This window comes from Muntiacus reevesi, chromosome 2 (assembly GCF_963930625.1).
Source record: "Muntiacus reevesi chromosome 2, mMunRee1.1, whole genome shotgun sequence".
NCBI lineage: Eukaryota > Metazoa > Chordata > Mammalia > Artiodactyla > Cervidae > Muntiacus > Muntiacus reevesi.
Genome location: NC_089250.1, coordinates 181,840,479 through 181,866,333, shown reverse-complemented (window position 1 = coordinate 181,866,333; position 25,855 = coordinate 181,840,479). Strand labels below are relative to the sequence as shown.

At 54.8% G+C, this 25,855-nt stretch overlaps 1 protein-coding gene across 1 annotated transcript; it reads left to right on the top strand.

The window, feature by feature from the left end:
• The first annotated feature begins 9,083 nt into the window (after nt 1-9,083).
• ZSCAN10 (zinc finger and SCAN domain containing 10) lies at nt 9,084-13,373 on the top strand. Its single transcript, XM_065920277.1, has 5 exons — nt 9,084-9,482; nt 9,792-10,059; nt 10,279-10,343; nt 10,523-10,580; nt 11,744-13,373. Exons 1-5 carry the CDS (start codon nt 9,084-9,086, stop codon nt 13,312-13,314), a joined length of 2,361 nt encoding a protein of 786 aa, XP_065776349.1. The 3' UTR covers nt 13,315-13,373.
• Nucleotides 13,374-25,855: the final 12,482 nt, after the last annotated feature.

The window sequence follows — 25,855 nt, the reverse complement described above, 5'->3', positions numbered from 1 at the left end:
TTTAAACATCTGGATTCCCTGCCATAATATCTGTCACCACCTAGAATGAAGGGGCTTCCCTGGTGGCTCAGATGGTAAAGAATCTGCCTGCAATACAGAAGGCCAAGGTTTGATCCCTTGGTCAGGAAGATTCCCCGGAGAAGGGGATGGCTACCCACTCCAATATTCTTGCCTGAAAAACTCCATGGACAGAGGAGCCTGGCAGGGTACAGTCTATGGCCTTGCAGAGTTGAACACGACTGAGCGACTAATACACACATAGCTAGGATGAAGTGTTGTCTTGAACCTATTGTACCTTTAAGAGAATAGTTTTGTTAAAAATAAATAAATCATACAGTGGCTCAACTTCTCTTTAGTTCTTCTCCGTTTTTTCTGCTTTAGCTGTGAGATCATAGTAAATCTAGCCCAGATTCCTGCCAAAATGTGTTCTAAAGTCTTTGTTCTGTCCTGATTTCTGTACCACCTGAAATTAAACCAACTCATTAAAAAAAAAAAAAAAAAAAAAAAGAATGAAGAGGAGGACTTCCCTGCTGGTCCAAGTGGTTAAGAATCCACCTTCCAATGCAGGGGATGTGGAGTTTAATCCCTGGTGAGGAAACTAAGATTCCACATGCCCCAGGGCAACTGAGCCTGCCCTGCTGAGCACTGCTCCCCTCCTCACCCCCTCCCCTCTCAAGAGCCGGTGTGACCCAACAAAAGAAGTCCGAATGCCACGAGGAAGACCCAGTGCGGTCAGAATAAATACAAGGATGTATCTCAAAATTTCTTATATACATATAAAAATAATGAGGCCAGGGTAGTGAGGTGGGATCAGTTTGGCGTGTTCAGAAGCTGAAAGGCAAAGGAGAAGAGGACAGAAGATGAGATCCAGGCAGGAAGGGGCTTTGGGCTGAACCCCAGGCCGAGCTGTCTGGACTTAGTTCTGAGTGCCACAGAAAGCCACGGAAGAGCTTTGAGCAGCACAGTGAAGGGATGCAATTAAATGACCTGCCCAAGTCACACGGCAGCGATCAGCAGTGATGACTGCAGCTGGAGTTCGCAGAGCCAACAGCTGGCTCCTGCCAAAAACACAAGCTGAAAAGCCTGGGGGACAGCTTTAGTTTACAGACACTCAAGACAGACCTGAACAGGAGTGCTCACTCCTGCTTTCATCAGAATGCCCAGTGCCTTTGTCCCAGGGCTGGTCCTTAGTGAGGGGTCTGACTGTGCCTTAAACATTCCTAATTACTCCTTCAAGATCGCAGCTGCCCAGAGGAAAATGCTAACATGTTACTAATGCAGTTTAGAAACATACTTAAGCCACTGGATAGTGAGTGTCACTCAGCCATTTCCTACTCTTTGCAACCCCATACAGGCCATGGAATTCTCCAAGCCAGAATACTGGAATGGGTAACCTTTCTCTTCTCCAGGGGATCTTCTCAGCCTAGGGATCAAACCCAGGTCTCCTGCATTGCAGGTGGATTCTTTACCAGCTGAGCCACAAAGGAAGCTCAAGCCCCTTGATAAGCCAGAGTCTAATCAAGGGATCATAGTGTTTTTAACAGTAGCTCTTCCCAGAGCTGGAGAAGGATTTTCTCCTTTTGCCCTGAATTATTCTAAATGGAGGAATCCTATGGAAACTGAAAATACAAGAAATTTGTTTTTCTTTTGCAATCTCTGAAGAGATAACAAAAAAGATGAAGACCGCATCAGTCAGTATTTTCAAGGACTTTTCCTGGCCTGGATAATACTAGACATTTTTTTTTTCATATTTTATAAATAAATGATAAGTTGGGGCTTGTGTTTTGTTTGTTTTTAAACACCATTTACTTTCCCCCTAAATCTAAGGTTTAGATTAAACCTTTAAATCTAAATCTAAAAACTAGAATAGTTTGTGTTCACTTTCAAGATAATTTTAGAAGATATTGATATATACACTAAACAGGTAGACGTATATTAAAAATCCTTTCAGGATGCGTTTATCGTTTACTAAATGGAGTAAAGTAACAAGCCAGCAACTTCACAAGAATTTTCCTCTCTTAGCGGCTAACATTCTGGGACAGGAGAGTGTATTTTCAAAGATGAGGACGAATTTGAAGGGACTTAAATGTGCATTAAGCCTCTTTTTTTGGCTTGCGGCATCTTAGTTCCCCCACTGAGGACTGAATTTCCGCCCCGCAGTGAAAGCGGAGTCTTAACCACTGGACAGCCAGGGAGTTCCCCTAAGCACCCCCACCCCGCACACCCCCCCCCCCCCTATTTTTTTCCTGCAAAGTAATTTGAACTAATAAAAGTCAAAAGGAATCCTGGCCTCAGTGATCTGGTCCTGCCCGGATTGTAAGCCTCAAGGGGGCAGCAGTCGTGTCTGTATTCAGCAGTGGGTCCCTGGGGTCAGGGACCAGGCCTGGACGCACTCAGGGAAGCAAATTTTTCCCGAATGAATGACGCGCGCGCGAGGTGGACCAGGAGCACGGATATTAGCCAGAGCCCATCCCTGGGCGGCGAGTTAGGGGTGGAGGAGGCCAAAAGCTAGTGTTGATCTTTTTTTTTTTTTTTTTTAATATTATTTTATTAGTTGGAGGCCAATCACTTCACAACATTTCAGTGGGTTTTGTCATACATTGACATGAATCAGCCATATAGTTACACGTATTCCCCATCCCGATCCCCCCTCCCACCTCCCTCTCCACCCGACTCCTCAGGGTCCTCCCAGTGCACCAGGCCCGAGCACTTGACTCATGCATCCCACCTGGGCTGGTGGTCTGTTTAGTGTTGATCTTGTCTCACTTGCCTAGGTGCTGGGACGCTGTTTCTGGTGGTTGGGTCAACTCGATTTCTGCTTTTCTGACAGATTTCCGGGGAAGGTGTGCACCTGAGTCGGGCGCCTGGAAGTCACTGTCAGCAGCGATCACCGAGTCTGGCCTCTGCGCTCCCGGCCAGTTCCCCGAAGTTCTCACCCAGGCTCCAGGCACGGAGACCACCACGTGGGATCGTTACCCGAGGAGGCCAGTCCTTCCTGCAGCTCTGCCCCATCGCGTCTGGACGGGGCCCGCTCCTCCCGGTCGCAGGGCTCGGACCTGGCCTAGTGAGCGAGGGCCGCAGCGCTCGGCGCGCGGGTCGGTCCTGGAGGCGGGGCCGGGGCGGCGGGGCCGGGTGGGGGCGTGGCGGCCCGGCCGAGGTGGAGGGGTGCAGGACACACCTCCGCCCCACCGCCCGGCCACGCCCAGGGGCGGGGCCTCCTTTCCACGTCCGGGGTGGGTTTTCACAGTCCCGCCCCGGGTGAGGTTCACGGCCCCGCCCCGAGTGGGGGCGCGACAACCCCCGCCCACCCGCGAGGTGCGGGGAGTTAGCCTCGCGGGGCGCCAGGTGCGCGGTGCCAGTAAACATCGCAGGACCGGGGACTCTGCCCGGCCGTTCCTCAGGCATTCCGTCCATCCTCACATGTGCCAGGCGCTAGGCGCGGAGCAGAGAAGGGATACCTCCCGCCGTCCTGTGAGATCCAAACTAGACAGTTAAAGGAACGAAGTCCAGGTGCTGGCAAGTGCAGGAGACTAGACACGACCCGGGGAACCAGAGCGAGTGCAGCGTCGGCCACTGAGAACGTGGCCCAGCACCCCCCAAACAGGAGGCGCCCTGAACGCCCAGCCGGACACCGCGGACTCCCCAGAGGGAGGCGCCCGTCCCGCTAGGGCCAAGGACATGACCCAAAAAGGCCCTCTAGAGCAAAGGGAAAGGCTTGACTTTGGAGTTGGACTTTAGGCTGTTGGTGAGGCCACTTGCGCTCCTGGAAGCCCCACTTAGTCACCGATAAAGAGGGGACAGAAGCCACCCCTAAAGATTCTTTGGAGAGTTATAGGTGGCAATGTCAACCTGTGACCTCTCTTTCCCAATACATGGTCCTGCTCTGTTTTCTTCTTAGTACCTGTGGTTTGCTCCTGTGCCCTGGCACTTAAACCCCTGAAATCTGGAACTGTCCCTCACATTTAGCTCAGTATCCTCAACACCCACAGCAGGCCTTTGGCAAATATTTGCTGCGTGAATGAAATGCCGAGCAAAGAACCACGCACACAGCAAGCTTTTTTTTCTGGCCATACCTGGAGATAAGGGGAACCTCCCAGACTAAGGCTTGAACCTGCCCCACCTGCAGTGGAAGCACAAGGTCTTAACCACTGGACTGCCACGGAAACCCCAGCAAGCATTTTTAAATGGCAGCTCTTGTCCCCCACCAAACATACAGGCTGACAGACCCTCAAGGGGCACAGAGCCAGTCCTGACTAGGTGGGGCTCAGCTCTTACTCGGAGGGGTAGTTAGACTCTCAAATGCAGGCCAGGGTTGGAATCCTAACTGGTTGCTTTGTCTATTTCCCTGGCCCCGCCCTTTCCCCACCCCGCTCCCAAACTGGGAGGTTAAGGGTTAACTCAAGGAAGCCCCCCTCACCACCTGGATGGGATTGGGGCAGGGAACTTCCTGTTCCATTTTCCCGGAGTCGGTCTCCAGGTTGGCCGAGGCTGACTGGCCCTAGGGGCCCTCAGAGAACACCCCCACGAGTGGTGAGTTGCAGGGAGGCCTGGGGTACAGGATGCCAAGGACAGATTTAAGGGGTTCCTTGTACCTTGGAGAGAGAAAGGGGGCTCCAGGCCTCTGGAGGGGTGGTGGGGTGAGGCATTAGAGTGCTGGAAGAGTCTTGGGAGGATGTGGTTGGTCTGTGCTGGGGAGCCCAGTGCTGGGGAGTCCAGGGCTGGGAAGACCCGGGGGCCTGTGTCAGTGGGGGCATTTGGGAGGGTCGCAGGACTTCCTGTGACGTGGGTTTGCTATGCCTTCTGGGGAGTGGAAGGCAGGCTCCACGTTCCCTCAGGTGGACTGACTGACCGGGCTCCTCGACTCAGCTCAGCACTAGAGGGGAGCGCAACCAATAAAGACCAGCGATTCAGGGAGCAAGGGAAAGTTTCTGGCTAAGGATCCCGGCTCTGGGCACCCCCATTGTCTGGGTGGGTCTTGTGACTGCACCTCCACCCGAGCTGGTCTACCTTAAGCCTCTCCGCCACTCTAGGCTCCAAGTTAAGTTGGTCAAATACCAGAAGATGGCTGAAGAGCCCCACACCCCGCCTCCAGCAACCCAGCTCACCCCCCACAGATGCGCATATTCACAGAGCTTTTGTCCTGCAGACGTGGGGGCGGGAGAGACTCTTCAGGCCAAAGTCCCTTGAATTCCATCTCTTTCGAACCTTTTGGTGAGACCTCACCTGAAGCTTGTGGCATCCCGTGAGTTAAGCCCTGAGGGTTGGAAATTTGAATGCCCTTAGTTCTTCAGATTTGTGCTGTAATATTCTGATTAAGGCTAGGCAGATTGCACATGCCGGGAGGGGAACTGGGTCCTTTTCTATTTCTAAGCTTTTGCACCGTAAGATCAGTATTCTCTTCTTAAAGCAAATCTTCGCTTCCCCTGGTGTGACCTTGAGCAAGTCACCCATCCTCTCGGAGCGTGTTCTTCGCTCCTGTCGAATGGAGAAATTATAGTTTTCCCTTGGGATGGAGTGAGATGAAGTGACCCTAAGCAGAGAACCCATGCGGAGAAGCTCTCGGTACACGCCATCTGTTAATACTGTGTTCCTGATCACGTGTGACGGGTTCTGTATCACTTTTTTGCTCACGCTACCGAAACATAAGAAAACAAAAACCCATTTTCTTGAAAGGTAAAGACCTCTTCTGCCCCAGACATGTTTGCATGCCTTCCTAATAATTACAACTGCAAGGTAGATAGGTGGGTGGTGTATGTGGCATCCCAGAAGAGAGGTGTCAATGAGTGGAAGGAACCCTGTGTGCCAACGTGCAGGAAAGAACGGAGGTTGAACAAGGCTCTGGGGGAGAGGATGGAAGTGGGGAAAGCTGGGAGATTCTGGAGTGGTTGAGGGAGCCTGGAGAGTGGCAGGAAGGAGTGGGTAAGATGAGGGAGAGGAAGGGAAGCTGGGAAGATGCTGGAGGGGGTGGAGGGAGGCTGAGGCTTGGGGGCTGGTCAGGTGGCCAGGACACAGGCCTCGGTCTGTGCTTTAGCATCACGACCCGCTCCTCTGAGCTGGGAAGTGCTAGGCTCAGTTTCCTGTGCTCTTTAACCACATTCAGCCCCCACTCATCCCACCAGAAAAGGAGGTTCAGAGATCCCTCAGCCCCTAATGAAGAAGGCTTAAACTATCAAAGCTCTTGGCCAGGCCGACTCCTCTCTGTCTCCATCACCAAGGCTGGGTTGCCTTCTTGAAAGAATGTCTGTACCTCTGTGTCTAGGTGTCCTGGGCTGTAACATGGTCATGGTAGGATGAGCTGTTAGCCATGGTTGTTTGTGTTTTAACTCAATGAGAACAGCCAGCACTTAGACGTGTGCCCAGCGTGTACTGTCTGCAGGTGGGGGCACCGCTCTGCTGCCTTTACCTGGTGGGAAGTGATGCAGGAGGGCTTCTGCCCAACTCTCTGCCTTGGATGTTCATGTGAGGATAGGGGAACAGGAAAAGGCTCTTTCGCAGCCCTGAGGCTGGAGAACAGGGAGGGCAGAGAGATGTTGGAACTTGGGTTTCCGTATCCATAAAGTAATCCCTGCCTGGATTGAAATATAAAAGTAACTCAGGAGTTCCAGGGTGGTCCAGTGACTTAGGATTCCACGTTTTCACTGCCAAGGGTGCAGGTTCAATCCCTGGTCAGGAAACTAGGCTCCTGCAAGCCACGTGGCTGAGCCAAAACATAAAATAAAAGTGCCTCAAAGCTCTGGAACAAGAGTACAAGCTTGTTTGGAAGTGTAAGCCTCCTGGCTGCGTTGTGCTGAAGGACTGAACTGAGTCCTCTGGGGGTGGGGCTGAACTTGGGTCCGCTGCCCCTAGGTAGGTCTCCACTAGCCCCAAAGGAAGGAAGAGTCTTACAGAACCAGTGCCCCCTGTTGCCAAGTTAGAAGCACTTTTTGTTGTTGTTGTTAGCTAGACTCACAGGGGTGTTGTGATGGATACTTCCCAGTGGACAAAGGAAGAATCCAGGATTAAAAAAAAAAAAACTAGGGAAGAAAGGGAAATGTCTGCGTCTCCCTCTCATCACCCAGCTCCCCAGGCTGCACCCACTGGATGCCTGTCTGCTTTGGCCTGCCTCGGGGACACATGTGTCACAAACCTCTGCGGGAGTCAGCTTAGTCTCATGTGGAAACCCACCCACCAACCCTCTCTCCCTGGCTCATCCTGGCCTGTCTCCTGGGTTGGAACCCAGGGAAGGAGACTGGGACACTAGGTGGGAGCTCACCCCTGCCCTGGTCAGCTGGGTGACCTTGGCCTTGACCACTGAGAGCCACCTCCAGCACCAGAAAGTGAGAATCAGGACGTCTGGTTAAGGAGTGATCATATATATGAACTACACCCACTGCCCACCCTTTTATCTTTAAAATTCTCAAACTTCCAGAGAAGTTGAAACAGCAATGCAATGAACATCCATACACCCACCTCCCGGATTCGACAATTGCTATAATTTTGCCACTTTTGCCTTGTTGATCCATAAGTGTGGCTGAAACCTCATGCCTCTTCACTTCCAAATCCTTAGTAATTTCTAAGAATGAAGACACTTCCAACATAGCGCAAGGCTGGAATCCCATCTCAAAAGTTGCTAGTCATTTCCCTTATCCCTCAGGGCTCCACCAGATTCAGACTTCCCCAACTATTTCCCCAAAGCTATTTCCCCAGAATAACTTTTAGCACCACCACCCCCTTTCTTAAAGGTCAGGATCCAGTCAAGGTTCACACATTTCCTTACATCAGCTGTTAGTCTTCTCTACAGCAATGTGCCTACAGGCACTTATTTTTTTATAACAGACTTAGAAGAACTTGGACCAGTTGTTTCTGGGCATGTCCGGTCTTTTGAACCTGTTTGGTCATTTACTCAATGGATCATTTGACTTGTTTTATAATTGTTTTTAAAATATTTCATTTATTTATTTTTGGCTGTGTTGGGTCTTAGTAGTGGCACATGGGCTCAGTAGTTGCCGAGCGCGAGCTTCTGTCTAGCTGTGGAGCCGGGACTTAGTTGCTGTGTGGCCTGTGGACTCTAAGTTCCTAGACCAGGGAAGGCCCTGTTTTATAAATGTGACATGTAACATTGAGTAACTTTTAAACAACATTTCATTTATATATTATAATATGACTGTGATGTAGCAATGTGTATCATATTACATAATGTATTACAGTACAACATTATTATCTGTATTTGCTATCAAAAGGTTGTTGCTGAACGATAAGATGCCAGGATTTTTGGCCTCCTGAGGAGACGAATTTAATCCGGGGCCAGAGATGAGATCCAATAATAATAGCTCTCAAATAAGTTTGAGAATAGTTAGCTTCAGGTGAAACCAGGTGTCATGGCAACAGAGCATTTTAAGAGAAACCTCCTTTTAAATTTGTATAGAGAAGGAAAAAAAAATATCGCCAGTTTGTTTCCTCCTGCCGCTTAAGAGAGATAAAAATGTTTGACACTTGCAGCCTATTTCCTCTGTTTGGAGACCCCTGGCCTTCCTGCCTGTTACCCTCTCACTATACTATGCATTAGATCACTATGGCTTATTTACTACACGTTACAAGTTTGTACCTTTATTTATTTATTTATTTTTTTCTCCTCCTCCCTCCCCAAGTTTGTACCTTTGAACACTATTCCACTTAGCCTTTCCGCCAACTTGTTCTTATTCCCTGCAATGCCCTTTAACTGGAAGTTGGGTCTAAAGGCTGGATTGGATTGTGACGGAACATTTTTTAGCAAGGACTCTCTCTTCAGTGGTGCCAGGTACTCCCTGTGGCACCATATCAAGAGGCAGGGACAGCCAGACTGTCCTGTTTCGGGGTTGCCAACTTTGGTCCCTGGGGCAAACCGAGGTAAAGTTCTAAGTGCTTCAGGAAGGAACGGATAGTACTGAACAATTCGATTTCTCTGCCTTGTTTGGTCAGGCTGAGGCACTACCTGTGACCCGTTCGAGAAGAGATTGCTCTGGAGACCACACCTGCAGGCACCCCTTAACACCCCGGGTGTGGGAGCTGGGAGGGAGAGACTTGAACACGAGAGCAACCGTGGTGAGGAGTCCCCAAGGTGAAGGATGCTTGCAGAACCCGGCCCAGCTGCGGGGGAGCCGGAGCAGCTCGGAGCAGTCAAGCTGGAGGAAGAGGAGGAGGCTGCCATCCAGGAGGACCCCGGGCGGCCAGAGGCCAGGCCCCGGCCCGAGGTGGCTCATCAGCTCTTCAGATGCTTCCAGTACCAGGAGGACATGGGGCCGAGGGCGTCCCTGAGCCGGCTCCGGGAGCTCTGTAACCACTGGCTGAGGCCGGCTCTACACACCAAGAAGCAGATCCTGGAGCTGCTGGTGCTCGAGCAGTTCCTGAGTGTGCTGCCCCCACACCTCCTGGCCCGGCTGCAGGGCCAGCCGCTCAGGGATGGTGAAGAGGTGGTACTGCTGCTAGAGGGTGTCCGGAGGGAGTCTAGCAACGTGGGGCCGCTGGTAAGAGAGGCTGCCCGGTGGGCTGGACAGCAGGCGGAAAGGCGGGGACTTTATCACCCTGTTAGAAATCACTGAGCTGAGACTTTGCTGGTGGTCCAGTGGTTAAGACTGTGCTTCCACAGCAGGGAGTTCGATCCCTGGTTGGGGGACCAAGGTCCCACTTGTCTTCCTCTGCCAGTTCCTTCTTGACCTCCTAACTCCCTCCCTCTCTGTCTGACTGTCACCTTTACACTGTGCCACTGCCCTTGGGAGTTAGTAGGACGTGAATTACTGTCCTGCCTGTGCCCTGACATGGTGTGTTCTGAACAGGATTTCAGTTTTAATGCTGGCAAGAATTGTCCCCATGCAGACAGCACCTTGGAGGAACAGGGGGGCTCTTTCCAAGTCTCTAGCCACAGTCCCAAGAAGGAAGCGCCCTCAGAAGGGCCTCCAGCCCTGGAGCCACCGCAGGCACTCCCACCGTCCCAGTCCAGGCCCTCCAAGCCTGCTGAGATGGGGGACTGGAGACGTTCCCTGAGTTCAAGGCAGCCACTGAGCCCAGGTCCCAAGAGGACTTTGCAGGCCCTGCAAGAGAGCGGTGAGGAGCCGGGGCCCTAGGGAGATGGAGGCCTGAGGTGCGGGGGCAGCTGCGGGGCCGGGTGGCTGGGGGAAGGGAGGGAAAGGGGACGGCCTCCCTAGCTGATGGGAATGGCGGAGCGTCCCAGGGCCCTGGCCACGGGTGCACAACCCCGAGGCCACATGGCGGTAGAACTGCCTTCTCACAGCTCTCTCTCTCTCTCTCCCTCACTGCCGTCAGCCCTCCAGGGCCCTGAGCTGTGGCCGGAGGAGAACTCGGGAGACCAGGAGCTGGCAGCAGTGCTGGTGAGCTGGATGGGTTCCCTCACTCTAGGTCTGTCTCATGCCCTGGAACATTCTCCAACTCCGTGGTTTCAGCACACCCCTGTCTTCCTTAATTTAAACCTGGAGAGCTCTTCATCTCTCTTAGGTCCCCGAGCCCCGTTCCTCACTCACTGACAATCTCTGCTATCCCTTTGTCACAGGAGTCCCTGACCTTTGAAGACGTACCAGCAAAGAAGGCTTGGCCTGTGCATCCTCTGGGTGAGACAGCTTTTTCCTGGGTTTATGACCACTGAAGGCTTTTTTGTATGTCCAAGGTGGCCCCTGACTTTTTGGCCTCTTTGACTAAAAATGAGCTATTTTGATGAGGTGATATATATTGATATAGATCTATTGATATGTCTATATCTATATAGGTATAATTTTAAGGCTCTTTGCATCTAAGCATCAACCCCCCCAACTCTGAACTTTTAAAATAAGTGGTCAGGAATTCCCTGGTGGTCCAGTGGTTTGGACTCCAGGCTTTCACTGCCACGGGCTCTGCTTCAATTTTTTGTCAAGGAACTAAGATCCCCCAAGCTATTTGACATGGCCAAGAAAAAAAAAGGTGGTCATGGCAAATACTATATGGTATTACTTATATGTGGAATCTAAACTATGACACATATCAACTGATCTATGAAATACAGAGAGAGAGAGAACAGTTTCGTGGTTGCCAAGGGGGAGGGAGGAGTAGATTGCAAGTTTGGGATTAGCAGATACAAATTATTACATATATTAATAGAATGGAGAAACAGCAATGTCCTACTGGATCTCCTGTAATAAAACATAAGAGAAAAGAATATATATATATATTGAACGAGTTTGCTGTACAACAGAAATTAACACAACATGGTAAATCAACTATACTTCAATAAAATTAATTACAACAGCTAAAGTTAAATAAAATAAGGGACTTCTCTGGTGGTCTACTGGCTAAGACTCTGCACTCCCAAAACAGAGGGGCTGGGGTCAGGGAACTAAATCCCACAAGGTGGCAACTATTAATAAGAGTTCACGTGCTGCAATGAAGATTCCGTGTGTTGCAATTAAGACCCCGCACAGCCAAATACATAAATAAATATTTTAATTAAATAAATAAAATCAGTGGTCATGTGAAGGCTTGCTAACTGATATGGGTCTCCATTTCGGAGAATGACGTAGTGGTATGGTTGCCTGACATTATAAACAGGCCTAATGGACCAGAATTATACACCTTACAACTGGTAAGCTGTATGTTATTTAGTTTTTTACCCACCCTCTGCCCACCTATAAACTTTGCAGAATTCTGGGTTTCTTTGCACTTCCCGGCATTGAGGTTCTAGAGATTCCCAGAAGGCCCTCTGAGAACGCCTAACGTGTCCTGTTTTCTGTTTCTTTTTTAGGAACTGGAGGCAGAACCCTGGAAGAGGCGTTTAAGGCAGAAGAGCCGAAAGGGGTGTCCTGGCCCTCGACCGCCTCAGCAAACGCTCAGGCAGAGAGCCCCAGGGTGGCAGAAGAGCCTCACGCCCAGTCGCTAGGGTCTGGCCCTGAGACAAGCGGCCCCGGAGCAGAAATGTCCCCTCCCGGCAGGAGTGACGTTCTCAAGGTCAAAGCAGCCGAAGGCGTCCCCAAGTCGGAGCCGGAGGTCAAGTTCATCTGCACAGACTGTGGCGTCAGCTTCCCGCAGTTGGCCCGCCTGGAGGCGCACCAGCTGCACTCGCACCCGGGCGCGCGGTCCTTCCTGTGCCTGTGCTGCGGGAAGGGCTTCGGCCGCAGCTCCATCCTCAAGCTGCACATGCGCACGCACACGGACGAGCGGCCGCACACCTGCCACTTGTGCGGCCACCGCTTCCGCCAGAGCTCGCACCTGAACAAACACCTGCAGACGCACTCCTCCGAGCCCGCCTTCCTGTGCGCCGAGTGTGGCCAGGGCTTCCAGCGCCGCGCACGCCTCACGCAGCACCTGCTGGCGCACGCCCAGGACCAGAAGGCCCCCGGCGGCGCCCCGGAGACCAAGCCGCCGGCACCCCCCGAGCTGACCGTGGTTCTGTGCTCCCACTGCGGCCAGACCTTCCAGCGCCGCTCCAGCCTCAAGCGCCACCTGCGGATCCACGCCAAGGACAAGGGCCACCAGTGCTCCGAGTGCTCGGGCAGCCTGCGCCCCGGGCCCGAGCGCCGGCCCTATGTGTGCAGCGAGTGCGGCAAGGCTTTCCGGCGCAGCGAGCACCTGGGGGCCCACTGGCGCGTGCACACGGGCGAGCGGCCCTTCTCTTGCCAGGTGTGCGGCCGCAGCTTCAGTCAGAGCTCCCAGCTGGTCTGTCACCAGCGGGTGCACACGGGCGAGAAGCCCTACGGATGCCCGCACTGCGGAAAGCGCTTCATGCGGCGCGCCGGCCTCGCCCGCCACCTCCTGACCCACGGTGGCCCGAGGCCCCACCACTGTGCCCAGTGTGGCAAGAGCTTCAGCCAGACCCAGGACCTCACCCGCCACCGGCGCAGCCACACCGGCGAGAAGCCCTGCCGCTGCAATGAGTGTGGCGAGGGCTTCAGCCAGAGCGCCCACCTGGCCCGCCACCAGCGCATCCACACCGGGGAGAAACCCCACGTCTGCGACACCTGCGGGCACCGCTTCCGGAACAGCTCCAACCTGGCCCGCCACCGCCGCAGCCACACGGGCGAGCGGCCCTACAGCTGCGAGCAGTGCGGCCGGAGCTTCCGGCGCAACGCCCACCTGCAGCGGCACCTGGCCACCCACGCCGGGGCGGGGGACGAGGCCGCATCTGGGCCGGCGGAGCCCCCCCAGGAGTGCCCGGAGTGTGGCAAGGTCTTCAGCCGCAGCTGCAACCTGCTGCGGCACATGCTGGTGCACACCGGAGCCCGGCCCTACTCGTGCGCACAGTGCGGCCGCAGCTTCAGCCGCAACTCCCACCTGCTGCGCCACCTGAGAACCCACGCCCGAGAGACTCTGTACTAGCTCCTCCCGCTTTGGCGGGGCCGATCCCGGCGCATCTTTTCCCCGGCTGCTCCCGGCTGCCGCACATGCGCCCTGCTCCCACCCCACCCCCACCCCACCCAGTCACCTCCCTCTGGCTCCACTGACCCTGCATGGTAATTCTTCCCTTGCACAGAAGCAACTCCTCCAGACCTCAGGAATGTATTTTAAAATACCCAAAGTAAAACAGCCTTCTGAACATGGCCCCTCTTTATATTTTTCTAAAGTGTCACCTGTTACCCTCTCCACTGGGTCTGTGGTGATGCCCTCTGCTTCCCCCACCCCTTCAAGAGTCGGCTGGGTGGGAGCAGATCCAGGGAGAGTTCCTCCCCCCTGGAAAGGCTCACTGTGACTGTGTGTATGTCTGTCAGGGTGTGTGTGTATGTGTGCATTGGGCGGGGGGGCGGGTGGGGAGGGGTGCGCAGAAGACAGCTCTTAGAGCCAACTGTGGGCAAAGCCAACCAGTCTCACCCTGGAGTGATTTCTCCTCTGGAGTCCACCACTAACCCCCATGTTCAGTACAATATCCTCCAGTGTATTTGGCTGTTTAATTAAAATTGAATAAAACTTAAAACCTCAGATGTTAGATTAATACTGGAAACCTGTTCTTGTGGAAGGTTGGTAACTAATTCAAACAAAATGCTAGCACTTAGCGGGTGATTAATTCAAACTGAAAAACTAAACCTGCCTGCAGGTAAGTTGGGTTGACTGTTGGGGGACCCCTAACCATGCATAGGGGCTTCCCTTGTAGCTCAACTAGTAAAGAATCTGCCTGCAATGCAGGAGACCTGGGTTGGACTCCTGGGTCAGGAAGATCCCCTGGAGAAGGGATAGGCTACCCACTCCAGTGTTCTTGGGCTTTCCTGGTGGCTCAAGCGGTAAAGAATCCACCTGCAATGCAGGAGACCTGGGATTGATCCCCTGGAGGAGAACATGGCAACCCACTCCATTATTCTTGCCTGGAGAATCCCCATGGACAGAGCGGCCTGGCAGGCTACAGTCTATGGGGTCGCAAAGAGTCAGACATGACTGAGTGACTAAACACAGTACAGCACAACCACCCATAATCTTTAAAACCCAAAACTGCTCTCTAAGTTTCCTCACCTTCCTGCCTATCAGACCCACTTGGTTGGCCTCTTCCTCTGGTGCACAGATTTCAAATCACATGACTTCTGGTAAATTACTGCCCCTCCATCAACCTGACAAGTAGCTGTTCCTTAGCAAATACTTGTGGAAAGGAAGTGAACTCATCAACCAGAGCTCAAGTGGCTGAAGGAGAACCAGCCCCAAATCTGGGGAAAGTAGAGGTGATTCCTGGACACAGCTGGGGGGGAGAGCTCTGAGCCTGGGGTGGGGGGTGCAGCCCTTTGGGGTTGGGAGGAAGACTGAGCTAAAGAGAACCCCTGAAAGCTGCTCTGTGTGTACCTCCCTGAGGCAGGAAGTCAGGGCTGGGGAGGTGGGGTAGTGTCCTGGGGGAGGGGGATGTGAGCCAGGCTGGCCCTCAGGCCTTGCTCCTGGGCCCCCCAGTCTCTGCCTTGAGGCCCAGGCAAGGGAGGCCACAGGCACAGAGGCCCACTCCCGCTCTCCTACCTTGCTTTCCCTCCTGGCCCAGGTTTGGGCGCCCTCCCTCCCCTCCCCTGGCTCCTGGGGCTCTGATCTTGGAAAAAGACCAAAGAGCCTAGGAGTGTGACGGTCCAGTCCTCCCCACCAGTCAGTCCACGACTTGACACGCGTTCTGGGAAACAAACTCACTCAGAAGGACGATGCAGATAGTGGAGTGCAGCTTATTACACCGGCGGGCCCAAGGTAGAGTCTCCTCTTAGCCAAGGACCCTGACCAGTTTTTGTGAAAACCTTATATACCCTAAATGTATGTGCTCAAACCTACCTCCCCAAATTCTCTGAAACTAGTCTGAACAAAGGAAAAGAAAGATACAATCAAAGTTAACCTGTGATTCGTATGCCTTAAACCCGTATGCCTTAAGCCCAGGCAGTTAACAGTGGACAATTATCAATAGGCCTGTGGTCACACCCCAATAAGCATAATAGAATTTACGATTCTATTTGGTTACACAGATAATTAGGGTATTCTTTTAGGTGACTGGAGAGTTCTAGGTATGAGTCCTGGGCTCCTCCATAGGGGAGGAAGGGTCTGGCTTCCCAGTTGGTATGTTGATTCCATAGATACTGGGCACAGCTCAGTCTGGCTCAAGATGGAGTCCTGCTTTCAAGACAGAGCCTGTTCTGTCTGTTTCCTCCTTCATTCCCAGTTACAGATCAGAGAGTCCAGTGGCTTGTGTTGTTCACCCAGCACCAGGACCCCCACGTGGGTCCATCTGACCCACCACCTCTGCCTGTAGCCATCGGACCCCCAACCTCCAATCCCCACAGACACTCCATTTCGGTCAACTGACTTGTATTAGGACATCAGCACTACAGTGGCAGGCAGGTCAGACCTGGTGCAGGAGAATCCAGGCGGGGAGAGTTAGACGGGCTGGGTGGGGTTGGGCCCTCCCTGAAGGGGAGGAGGTGAGGCAGCATTCCTCCCTGAAGGGGAGAAGGTAAGGCAGCCTGCGAGGATGGGTCAAGGGTGAGCAGGAGGGTAAAGGGTGCATCAGAAGATGCCCTGTGAGAAGGGAAAATCGAGGCTTCTAGATGAGGCCAAGCTCCCTGGGGACCCCTTGGGGCTTCTGGACCTGGATGAGGCTCTTGAAGAACTGCTCCAGAGAGGAACAGAAACCCTTAACACTCTCCAGATGGCCTCAGCTGCTTTGCGCAAGCCTAGTAGGCAGGCAGCTGCTATCCACTTAATCCAGTTTAGGGCTTTCCGAAACGTCTGCTACAGTCACTGCAGGAGCTCTTTAAATCGCTCAAGTATGGAGAAGAAAATGGTAACCCACTTGGAGAAGGAAATGGCAGCCCACTCCAGTATTCTTGCCTGGAAACGTCCATGGACAGAGGAGCCTGGCGGGCTGCAGTCCATGGGGTTACATGACTGAGCATGTGTGCACGAGGGTGGAGGGAGAGGGGTTGGTAGCAATAAACTAGTAGAACTAAAAAAAATTAAAATAATAAAATCGCTCAAGTATCCAGTCGTACCAACTCCTTGAAGTGGAGGAGTCAAAGGGCTGGTTCGGGCCTGGGGGACTGTAGGAGCCAGATGGGGGACTGTAGGAGCCAGAGGGCTCACAGACTCTGCGACGAAACTCTTGCTGTGTTTCACAAAGCAAGGCACTGGATTCCTGCAGGGATGGGAGGCAATGGGGCAATGTCCTGACCGAGCCGAGGCCTCCCAACCTTTAGGAAACTCTGGGACCCAGAAGCCCATGAATGAAAACTGCCTGCCTTCCTGCCAACAGCTCTGAAGACACAAAGACTTTTCCCAAAACCTGAGCCTGGCCCCTTGGTTCCCCTCAAATAATAAACCCCGGTGGTTTATTGTACCTGAAGGTGGACTGACCTCTGAACCCTGCGCAAGGCCCGCGGGGCTCCCAGGCAGGGAGCTGAAGGCAGGGCTCTGGTCACCGAGCAATGAGTGGGGAGGCTGATGCCCCAAGGCTGCCCCTCTGGAGCTCTCAGGGCCCCCCCACCCCTGCTCCAGGGAGCACTGTGCATTTGTGGCAGGACCAATGACAAGACAGACCAGTGGGGAAGGGAATCAAGTGGAGCTGAGATGTCAGCTCAAACGAACCCTGATGCTTGGTTGTACCTGCCTGTAGGTGGTTGGCCTCTGAACCCAGCACCAGGCCCACAGGGCTCATCAGGCAGGAAGCTGAGTCCAGGGCTCTGGCCCCACGTGCGCTGAGTGGGGAGGCCGATGCCAGCAAGGCTGCACCACCGGAGATTTCAGGGACCCCCTTCACCCCCACTCCAGGGAGCTCTGTGCACACGTGCCAGCACCAAGGGCAAGAGAGGCCAGAGGGGAGAGGAAGGAAGGCCCTGAGACAGTGACTCCAACTCACTGGAAGGTTCTCTTGAATGTGATCTTCCAGGTATTCAACGATGTCCTCGCTGAGTGCCTCCTGGGGAGAGGAAGTGTGCGGTCTGCACTCCTGCCCCGCTGCTGAGGTCAGGGGTCCCCACTGTCGCCTCCCATGCACCCAGGTGAGTCTGAAGGGGGCCAGGGCCCCAGACCCCATACCCTGGCTGATCCAGCTCTGAGGACTACCCTTAGCAGGGGGCAAGGGCCAAACTCACCTCCATCTCTCCTAGGGCTTCCTCCACCTGTTGAGAAAAAAACACTCTGTTTAAAACATCCCCACCCTCTCTCACTTTCACCCTGAACCCCAAGCCCCAGCTAGTTCTCATCTCTGCCCAGTCACCCCAATAACTAACCCTCAACCCGGGGACCATGCGTCTGGCATGCCTGCCTGCCCTCGTTGCCCTGTGGTCCGGACACCTCCCTCAGCATCCCTGGGCCTCCGTATCCCTTCCTGTGAACTCACCTGCCACACAGGTGTGCGTTTGTCCAGTGAAAGGACTGGGCGCTGAGCTGTGACCCTCATCATCACTGTGACTGTGACCCCACCCCACCTCCCTCAACCTGGGGAGGGTTCGGGGGTGGGCCACACTGACCCACTTGTGCTTTTTCTGGTTGATTTCCCATCATATCACAGAAATAATCCACACGGCGGTGCTGTGAACAGAGAGGGACTTGAGTAAAAGAAGCTCGGTCCTTCTCCCTGCTGGGTCCCAAGTGGGCCAGATGTTCTTGGCTTTACCCAGCAGAACCCAGGCCTCCCGAGCCCCCAGCTATACATGGAGATGAGCTTCTTACAATTTGGACCCTGAGAGAATCCAGGTTACGTGGGACTCCCTGTGGAGGAAACAGTGAAAGTTGGTCTTCTGACCTTGTAACCACTGAGACCTGTTTCACACACACACACACACACACACACACACACACACACTCACACACCCAAGGAGGACCCTTGCCCTGGAGTAGGGCTCTGGTCACCGAGCACTGAGTGGGGAGGCTGATGCCCCAAGGCTGCCCCTCCGGAGCTCTCAGGGCCCCCTCACCCCCACTCTGGGGAGCTCTGTGCATTTGTGGCAGGACCAATGACAAGACAGACCAGTGGGGAAGGGAATCAAGAGGAGTTGAGATGTCAGCTCAAATTCACGGAGTTGTTGTTAACCTGAGCATCCACAGCGTCAGCCACATCTGCACTGCATGTGCTCTGGGGAAAGAGAATGTGGAGACTGCCCACAGGGCTTGCAGCTGAGGTCTGTGGGCCCCACTGGGCCTCCCACAGGTCCAGAGGAGTCAGAAGGAAGACAGACATCCAGACACAGTACCCTGGCTGATCCCAACTGTGGGAACTCAACTTCAGGGGAAGGGCAAGACCCAAACTCACCTCCAATTCAGTAAGATCCGAGCAGACCTGTTGGGAAAATATCACTCAATTTAAAATTCCCCTGCCCTCTCTCACTTTGAGTCTCAATCCCAAGCCCAAGTCTGTGCTCATTGATGTCCCCTCTTCCCCCGGTGGCTGGGGACCAAGCATCTGACACTGCTGTTCTGTCGTTCTGCCCTGTGACTTGCACACCTCCCCAGCAGCCCTGGGCCTCTGTATTCCCAACCTGTGCGGTCACTGGATACACAGGTGAATTTTGTGCAGTGTAAGGATTGGGCTCTGAGCTATCACCTTCATCATCACCATCATCATGAAATTGTTAGGGGAGGCACAGCGACTGAAACTGCACACCCTGGCCAGGCACCACCATAACCATCTGCATGAGTAACTTTAGGACAGGAGGTCCTAGTGAGGAACAGGCAACTAACAAGCCACCAGTAACTGGAAGAGTTCGGGAAAGGTCAAAAGGAGACTCGACGTGTCTGGCCACCTCCCAGGATCCTTCTCGCTGGCATCCATCTTGGCTGAGCAAGGCATGCACCACCAGGAAGGACCCCGAGTCAGACCGACTGGCCAAAGACAACCCAGAAACTAATCCCATCACCATAAAGCCCAAGACTGCGAGCCAGCAGGCAGAGCAGTCCTCCTGGCTTCCCTTACCCTCCTGCTCTCCGCCCGGGCACCCTTTCTCAGTAAACTCTCTTGCTTTGTCAGCATGCCGTCTCCTCAGAGAATTATTTCCAAGTGTTAAACAAGAGCCCACTCTCAGGCACTGGAAAAGTTCTTCCTTCCTGCAACAAAGCCACCCCATTCCACTTACATTGGAGATGGGGGAGTTCACTGACCCACCTCATCTTTAGATTTCCATAGAAGGGTTTCACAGAAGTTGTCGACAAGTTGGTGCTGTGAAGAGACAGAATTGGGACAAGGAGCCCTGGTCCTTTTCCTCCTGGGCCCAGGTGGGTCAGGACACCCTCAGGTTCAGCTACCGATCCTCCCAACCATCCATGGGGATGAACTTCTTACCATTCTGCCTTGCAGGATCTCGATGGGATCTTCGAAGTCCTGTGGAGATGACAGCGACAAGGAGGCTGATGAGACCTCATCAACCATTGAGGATCTGTTACACACACACACACACTCACACGAGGAGGACGATTGCCCTGGAGTGGCAGGTCCAGGTTCGTAGATGCCAACCTGGTTCCCAGATGCCCAGCCCTCTGTGGTCCCGCTGAAAGCTGACCAGAGAGGAACTGGCACTGTCTTCTCCTATCTCTGGCGCTGACGGTGACAGTGGCCCTTGGGTGTCTTCCCGAACACTGACCCTGCAGACCCGCGGACCCTACCCCTTCCCCTCCAGACACTTGACTCCATCTCAGAGGTGGGAGGTGCCCCACCGAATCCTCCCGAGACTCCAAATAATGGCGGGAATCTGGTGTGTCCACGCTGCCCTCCTGACCCTGGGGGTCAGTGCGGCTCACAGCACATGCGGGGCTCCCGTCTGCACACACAGTGTCCTGCGGCCCATCCTGTCAACCCCGCATCACACGCGACTGGGCAAGGAGACACCTCGCGGGTCCTGGGAACACTCTGCCGCCCGCATCATCCTCTCACTGGGCCTGAGCGCTCAGCCTGGGTCACCCCTGATGACCACTCCCAGATCCCGGTGTTCCATGGCCCAGAGCCCCTGAGCATCTGGTCACCCTCAGAACTCAGGTGGGGGAGTGGGACAGAGGGCGGAGGGCTCCCCAAAGGGAAAGAATAGACTCTAAGCTCAGCGTGGCTTCAGTTCCAGATCCAGGCCCTGAGAGCAATGCCTTCAGTTTCCAGAAAGACACCACACGCCTCTATACCCGGGTTTCCAGGCTGTAGAAAGGGTCCCCAGGGAAGACTGATTCCTATGACCCTGAGACCCTCCATGTGCACCTCCCTCACCAGAATGTCGACTCTAATTCCTAAAGTGACTCCTCTGTCCCATGACTCTGGTTCCTCAGTCCTCTCAGCCCAGAACGGCCCCCTGGGACCCACACAGAGCTGCTGCCATACCTGTCCTCCAGCAGGAACGCCGCCCCAGAGCCAGGACCCGCTGCATGAGGAACGGGATCTAGGACGGGGGGAGTGTGGGGGAGAATGGGTACATGTGTACGTATGGCTGAGTCCCGTTGCTGTCCACCTGAGACTATCACAGCTGTGTTAATCGTCTCTATTCCCACACAAAATTAAAAGTTAAAATAGAGAGAGCGAGAGAGAACGAGACAGAGAGAGAGAAATCTTTGTGCACAAACCCTTTTAGAAATAGAGAGAAAATAAATAGTTGAAGTCCAGCTGAGAACTTTCCAAAAGAAATAAAGGAGAGGGCTCAGAGCAACAGGCGTCTATATGGTCTGTGTCAGCAACTGTCCGGAATGCCGGGTTAGAGACAGCAGAGCACCCCCCTCCGCCCAAAATCACTGTGAGCGACAACGCGGCCGCACGACCAGGAAGGGGCACGCGGCGCTGACCCAGATGCTCTCTTCCAGATTCTGGACCTCCAGACAGGCGGAGACTGAGGGTCTCTGGAATATATGGCATAGTCCTTGCTGCACTTCCTGAAGCAAGAAACTGGACTCCTTCAGGGATTCCTGCAGAGATGGGGGGCGGTTCAGGGACCCACCCTGGGAGAGGCAGACCCTGGTCCTGACCTGACCGAGGCCTCCCAGCCCTTAGGAGACCCTGGGATTCAGAAACCCACGAATGGAAACTGCCTGCCTTCCGGCCAACAGCTCCGCAGACACAAGGACTCCTCCCAGAGACTGGGCCTGGCCCCTCGGTTCCCCTCGAAGAACAAACCTGATGCTTGGGTGTATCTGCCTGTAGGTGGTTGGCCTCTGAACCCAGCACCAGGCCCACAGGGCTCATCAGGCAGGAAGCTGAGTCCAGAGCTCTGGCCAACATATGCTGAGTGGAGAGGCTGATGCCAGCAAGTCTGCACCACCTGAGATTTCAGGGACCCCCTTCATCCCCACTCCAGGGAGCTCTGTGCACACGTGCCAGCACCAAGGGCAAGAGAGGCCAGAGGGGAGAGGAAGGAAGGCCCTGAGACAGTGACTCCAACTCACTGGAAGGTTCTCTTGAATGTGATCTTCCAGGTATTCAACGATGTCCTCGCTGAGTGCCTCCTGGGGAGAGGAAGTATGCAGTCTGCACTCCTGCCCTGCTGCTGAGGTCAGGGGTCCCCACTGCCGCCCCCCGTGCATCCAGGTGAGTCTGAAGGGAGCCAGGGCCCCAGACCCCATACCCTGGCTGATCCAGCTCTGAGGACTACCCTTAGCAGGGGGCAAGGGCCAAACTCACCTCCATCTCTCCTAGGGCTTCCTCCACCTGTTGAGAAAAAAACACTCTGTTTAAAACACCCCCACCCTCTCTCACTTTCACCCTGAACCCCAAGCCCCAGCTAGTTCTCATCTCTGCCCAGTCACCCCAATAACTAACCCTCAACCCGGGGAACATGCGTCTGGCATGCCTGCCTGCCCTCGTTGCCCTGTGGTCCGGACACCTCCCTCAGCATCCCTGGGCCTCCGTATCCCTTCCTGTGAACTCACCTGCCACACAGGTGTGCGTTTGTCCAGTGAAAGGACTGGGCGCTGAGCTGTGACCCTCATCATCACCGTGACTGTGACCCCACCCCACCTCCCTCAACCTGAGGAGGGTTTAGGGGTGGGCCACACTGACCCACCTGTGCTTCTTCTGGTTGATTTCCCATCTTATTACAGAAATAATCCACACACCTGTGCTGTGAACAGAGAGGGACTCGAGTAAAAGAAGCTCGGTCCTTCTCCCTGCTGGGTCCCAAGTGGGCCAGATGTTCTTGGCTTTACCCAGCAGAACCCAGGCCTCCCAAGGCCCCAGTTATATGTGGAGATGAGCTTCTTACCATTCGGACCCTGAGTAAAGCCAGGTGACTTAGGACTCTCTGTGGAGGAAACAGTGAAACTCAGGCTTCTGCCTTTGTAACCACCGAACCTGTTTTACACGCACACACACTCACCCAAGGAGGACCCTTGCCCTGGAGTAGGCAGGTAAGCATGGTGCCCAGATGCCCAGCCCTCCGTGGCCCCCACTGAGAGCTGACCAGGGAGGAACTGGCACTGTCCTGTCCTGTCTGAGCCGCTGATGGTGACAGCGGCTAGTCTTCCCGACCTCTGACCCTGCAGACCCCTGGCCACCAGCCCCTTCCCCTCCAGACACTTAATGCATCATGGAGGTGCCCCACTGACCCCTCAGGAGACTCCACATAACGGCGGGAATCTGGCGTGTCCCCTCTGCCCTCCTGGCCCTGGGGGGGGTCAGTGCGGCTCACAGCGCATGCAGGGCTCCCGTCTGCACACCCTGTGTCCGGGGGCCCATCCTGTCAGCCCTGCATCACACGTGACTGGGCAGGGAAACACCTTGCGGGTCTGGGGGGACACTCAGCTGCCAGCATCGTCCTCTCACTGGGCCTGAGCACTCAGCCTGGGTCACCCCTGATGACCACTCCCAGATCCCGGTGTTCCATGGCCCAGAGCCCCTGAGCATCTGGTCATCTTCAGAATTGAGATGAGGGATTGGTACAGAGGGCAGAGGGCACCCCAAAGGGAACGAATAGACTCTGAGCTCAGTGTGGCTTCAGCTGCTGATCTGGGCCCTGAGAGAAATGCTTTCAGTTTCTAGGAACATGTGGTCAGGCCCCGCCACCCTGGGGTTTCCAGGCTGTAGAAAGGATCTGGGTGGGGTTGGGGGATCTTCCCTTGTGGTCCAGGGGCCAAGGCTCCCAGCACTCAGTGTAGGGGGTTCAGTTGGAACCCTGGCCAGGGAACTAGACCCCACATGCTGCAACTAAGATCCTTGAGACAAAGAAATTCAATAAATACGAATAAGCATTAGAAGGAGCCCTGAGGATGGCTGATTCCTCTGACACTGCAGATGCTCCATGTCTGACTCCGCCATGAGCATGACGACTCTAATTCCTACACTCACCCTGGTCCATCGCTTCTTTCTCGGTCCCAACAGAGGCCCCCACACAGAGCTGCCCCCCAAACCGACCTCCCAGCAGGAGCCCCAGCCCCACAGCCAAGACCTGCTATGGAAGGAAACGGCTCAGAACAACAGGAAACTGTAGCATGTTTGCCAATGATTATCCAGAATTTCAGGATGGTGACAGCAGAGCGTTCGACCAGGGTCATTGTGAGACTGGGCGCTTTGATGGCACAGGTCCCATGTTGTGATCCTCTGCTTCCCCAGTGGGAAGGAAATGGCAACCCGCTCCAGCATCTCTGCCTGGAGAGTCCCATGGACTGGGGATCCTGGTGGGCTACAGTCCCTGGGTTTTCAAAGAGTTGGACACCACTGTGTGACTCACACTTTCACCTTCCCCAGTGGCCACTCCAGCACCCAGGGAGGGTGGTACAGATCTGCTGTGCGCAGAGCAGTCAGCAGGGCTGGGGCTGAGCTGCTGGGAACAGGGACAGGAGGCAAATGAGACCCCAGGCCCACTCTTCCCTCATCCCTTGTAGTCACTCACCCTAGCGAAGCACATGGTGGCTGAGGGTCCTCCCGCTGGGACCTGGTGGAGGAAGAGTGGGAGGAAAAGTGCTTCAGGAAGCAGGCTTGCCCACCACTCTGGACGGTCCTCCGCCTGCATGTCTCCCGCACCCCCCATGCCGGGCTCCCCAGAGCCCCTCACCTGAGATCCTGCACCCAGAGCTCTGGCTGAGCACTGCCCCGTTGCCCGCTGAGAGCCAGGGACTTAAAAACTGGCCAGGGAGGGGCGGAGAGGCCGGAGCCCTGCTAGGGAGGAGGCAGGGTCAGCTGTGTCTGTTTGAAACAGAAACTGAGACAGAAATAGAAGCAGAAACGGGGCGGGGGAGACAGAAAGAGGGGAAGACATGGAGCCAGAGGTCTGAGGGGCCGGGGTGGGGAGGGCATGTCCCTTACACTCTGGTCCCGGGTCAGGGACCCCCTCCCTGAGCTGGATCAGGATCTGTGAGCCCAGTCTGGGCCACGTCCCCGCACCATCAGCTCGAGCGCAGGGAGGGACGGTGGGAAAGCCCAGACTTGGGACCATAGTTTGAGGAAGCTTCGGGGGGAGCCGACCAGGGCCCTGGATCAGACTGCACCTCACTCCACATCCAGAGAAGCTTCTGTAGCCGCCCTGCCCTCAGGAAGTCACAGGACCTGCAGGGAGCCTGAGGTGCAGACTCTCCGCCGGGCCCCGGCACCCCGGGCCTGTGTGACACACAGGATGTGTCCCCTCAGGAGGGGCTGAAGCGAGCCTTGCTGACCGTCTGGGCCCCGCTGACCAGGGTCTCCTGAGCCCTGCTCGGGCCCCCGGTCCTCAGGCCCCATGGCAGGGGTCTCCCTGGCCCTGGCCATCCCCGCAGGGCCTGCCTCTCACAGCCTGGCCCCCTTCCCCTGAGACCACAGCCCCTCACAGCCCGACACAGCCATGGCCTTGCCTCTGTCTTAGAGACCCAGGGCCGCCATAACAAAGAGCCACAGACCTGGGTCTCAGCCACACACGTTTATTCTCACAGTGGAGCCTAGAAATTGAAATCAAGGCGTCAGCAGGTAGTGGTTGCTCTGAGAGCCCTGAGGGAAGCATGTGCTCCAGGCTTCTCTCCTAGGCGTGTAGACGGCTGTCTCCAGGTCTACATGGCACCCTCCCTAGACAAGTATCTGTCTCCTAATTCCCCATTTTCATCAGGTCACCAGTCATAATGGATTAGGGCCCACCCTAAGGACCTCATGCTAACTTGATTCCCTGTAAAGACCACCTCCAGGTGCTGGTGGTTAGGACTTCACTGTGTGAATTTAGGGCAACACGATTCAGTGTCTCATATTCATGAAGAGGAACCGGCCTCCTGTTGGGCCACCTGTGTCCACCCCATGGGGACAAACCTACGAATCCCACTCCTCAGGGAAAGCCTCTCTTGGGTCCACCAGACCTCAGCCGGCATCCCCTGCCCCTTAGGAGCCCGTTCAGTTGTCTGAACCTCCCTTCCCACACCCAGGAGGTCCAGATCCTTCCCTGAGCCAGCTCAGAATTCCAGGGCGGGAGGGAGACAACAGAGCCGCTCTTGCTTCAGCTGCAGGCTTCCCTGGTGGCTCAGAGGGTAGAGAATCCGCCTGCAATGCGGGAGACCTGGGTTC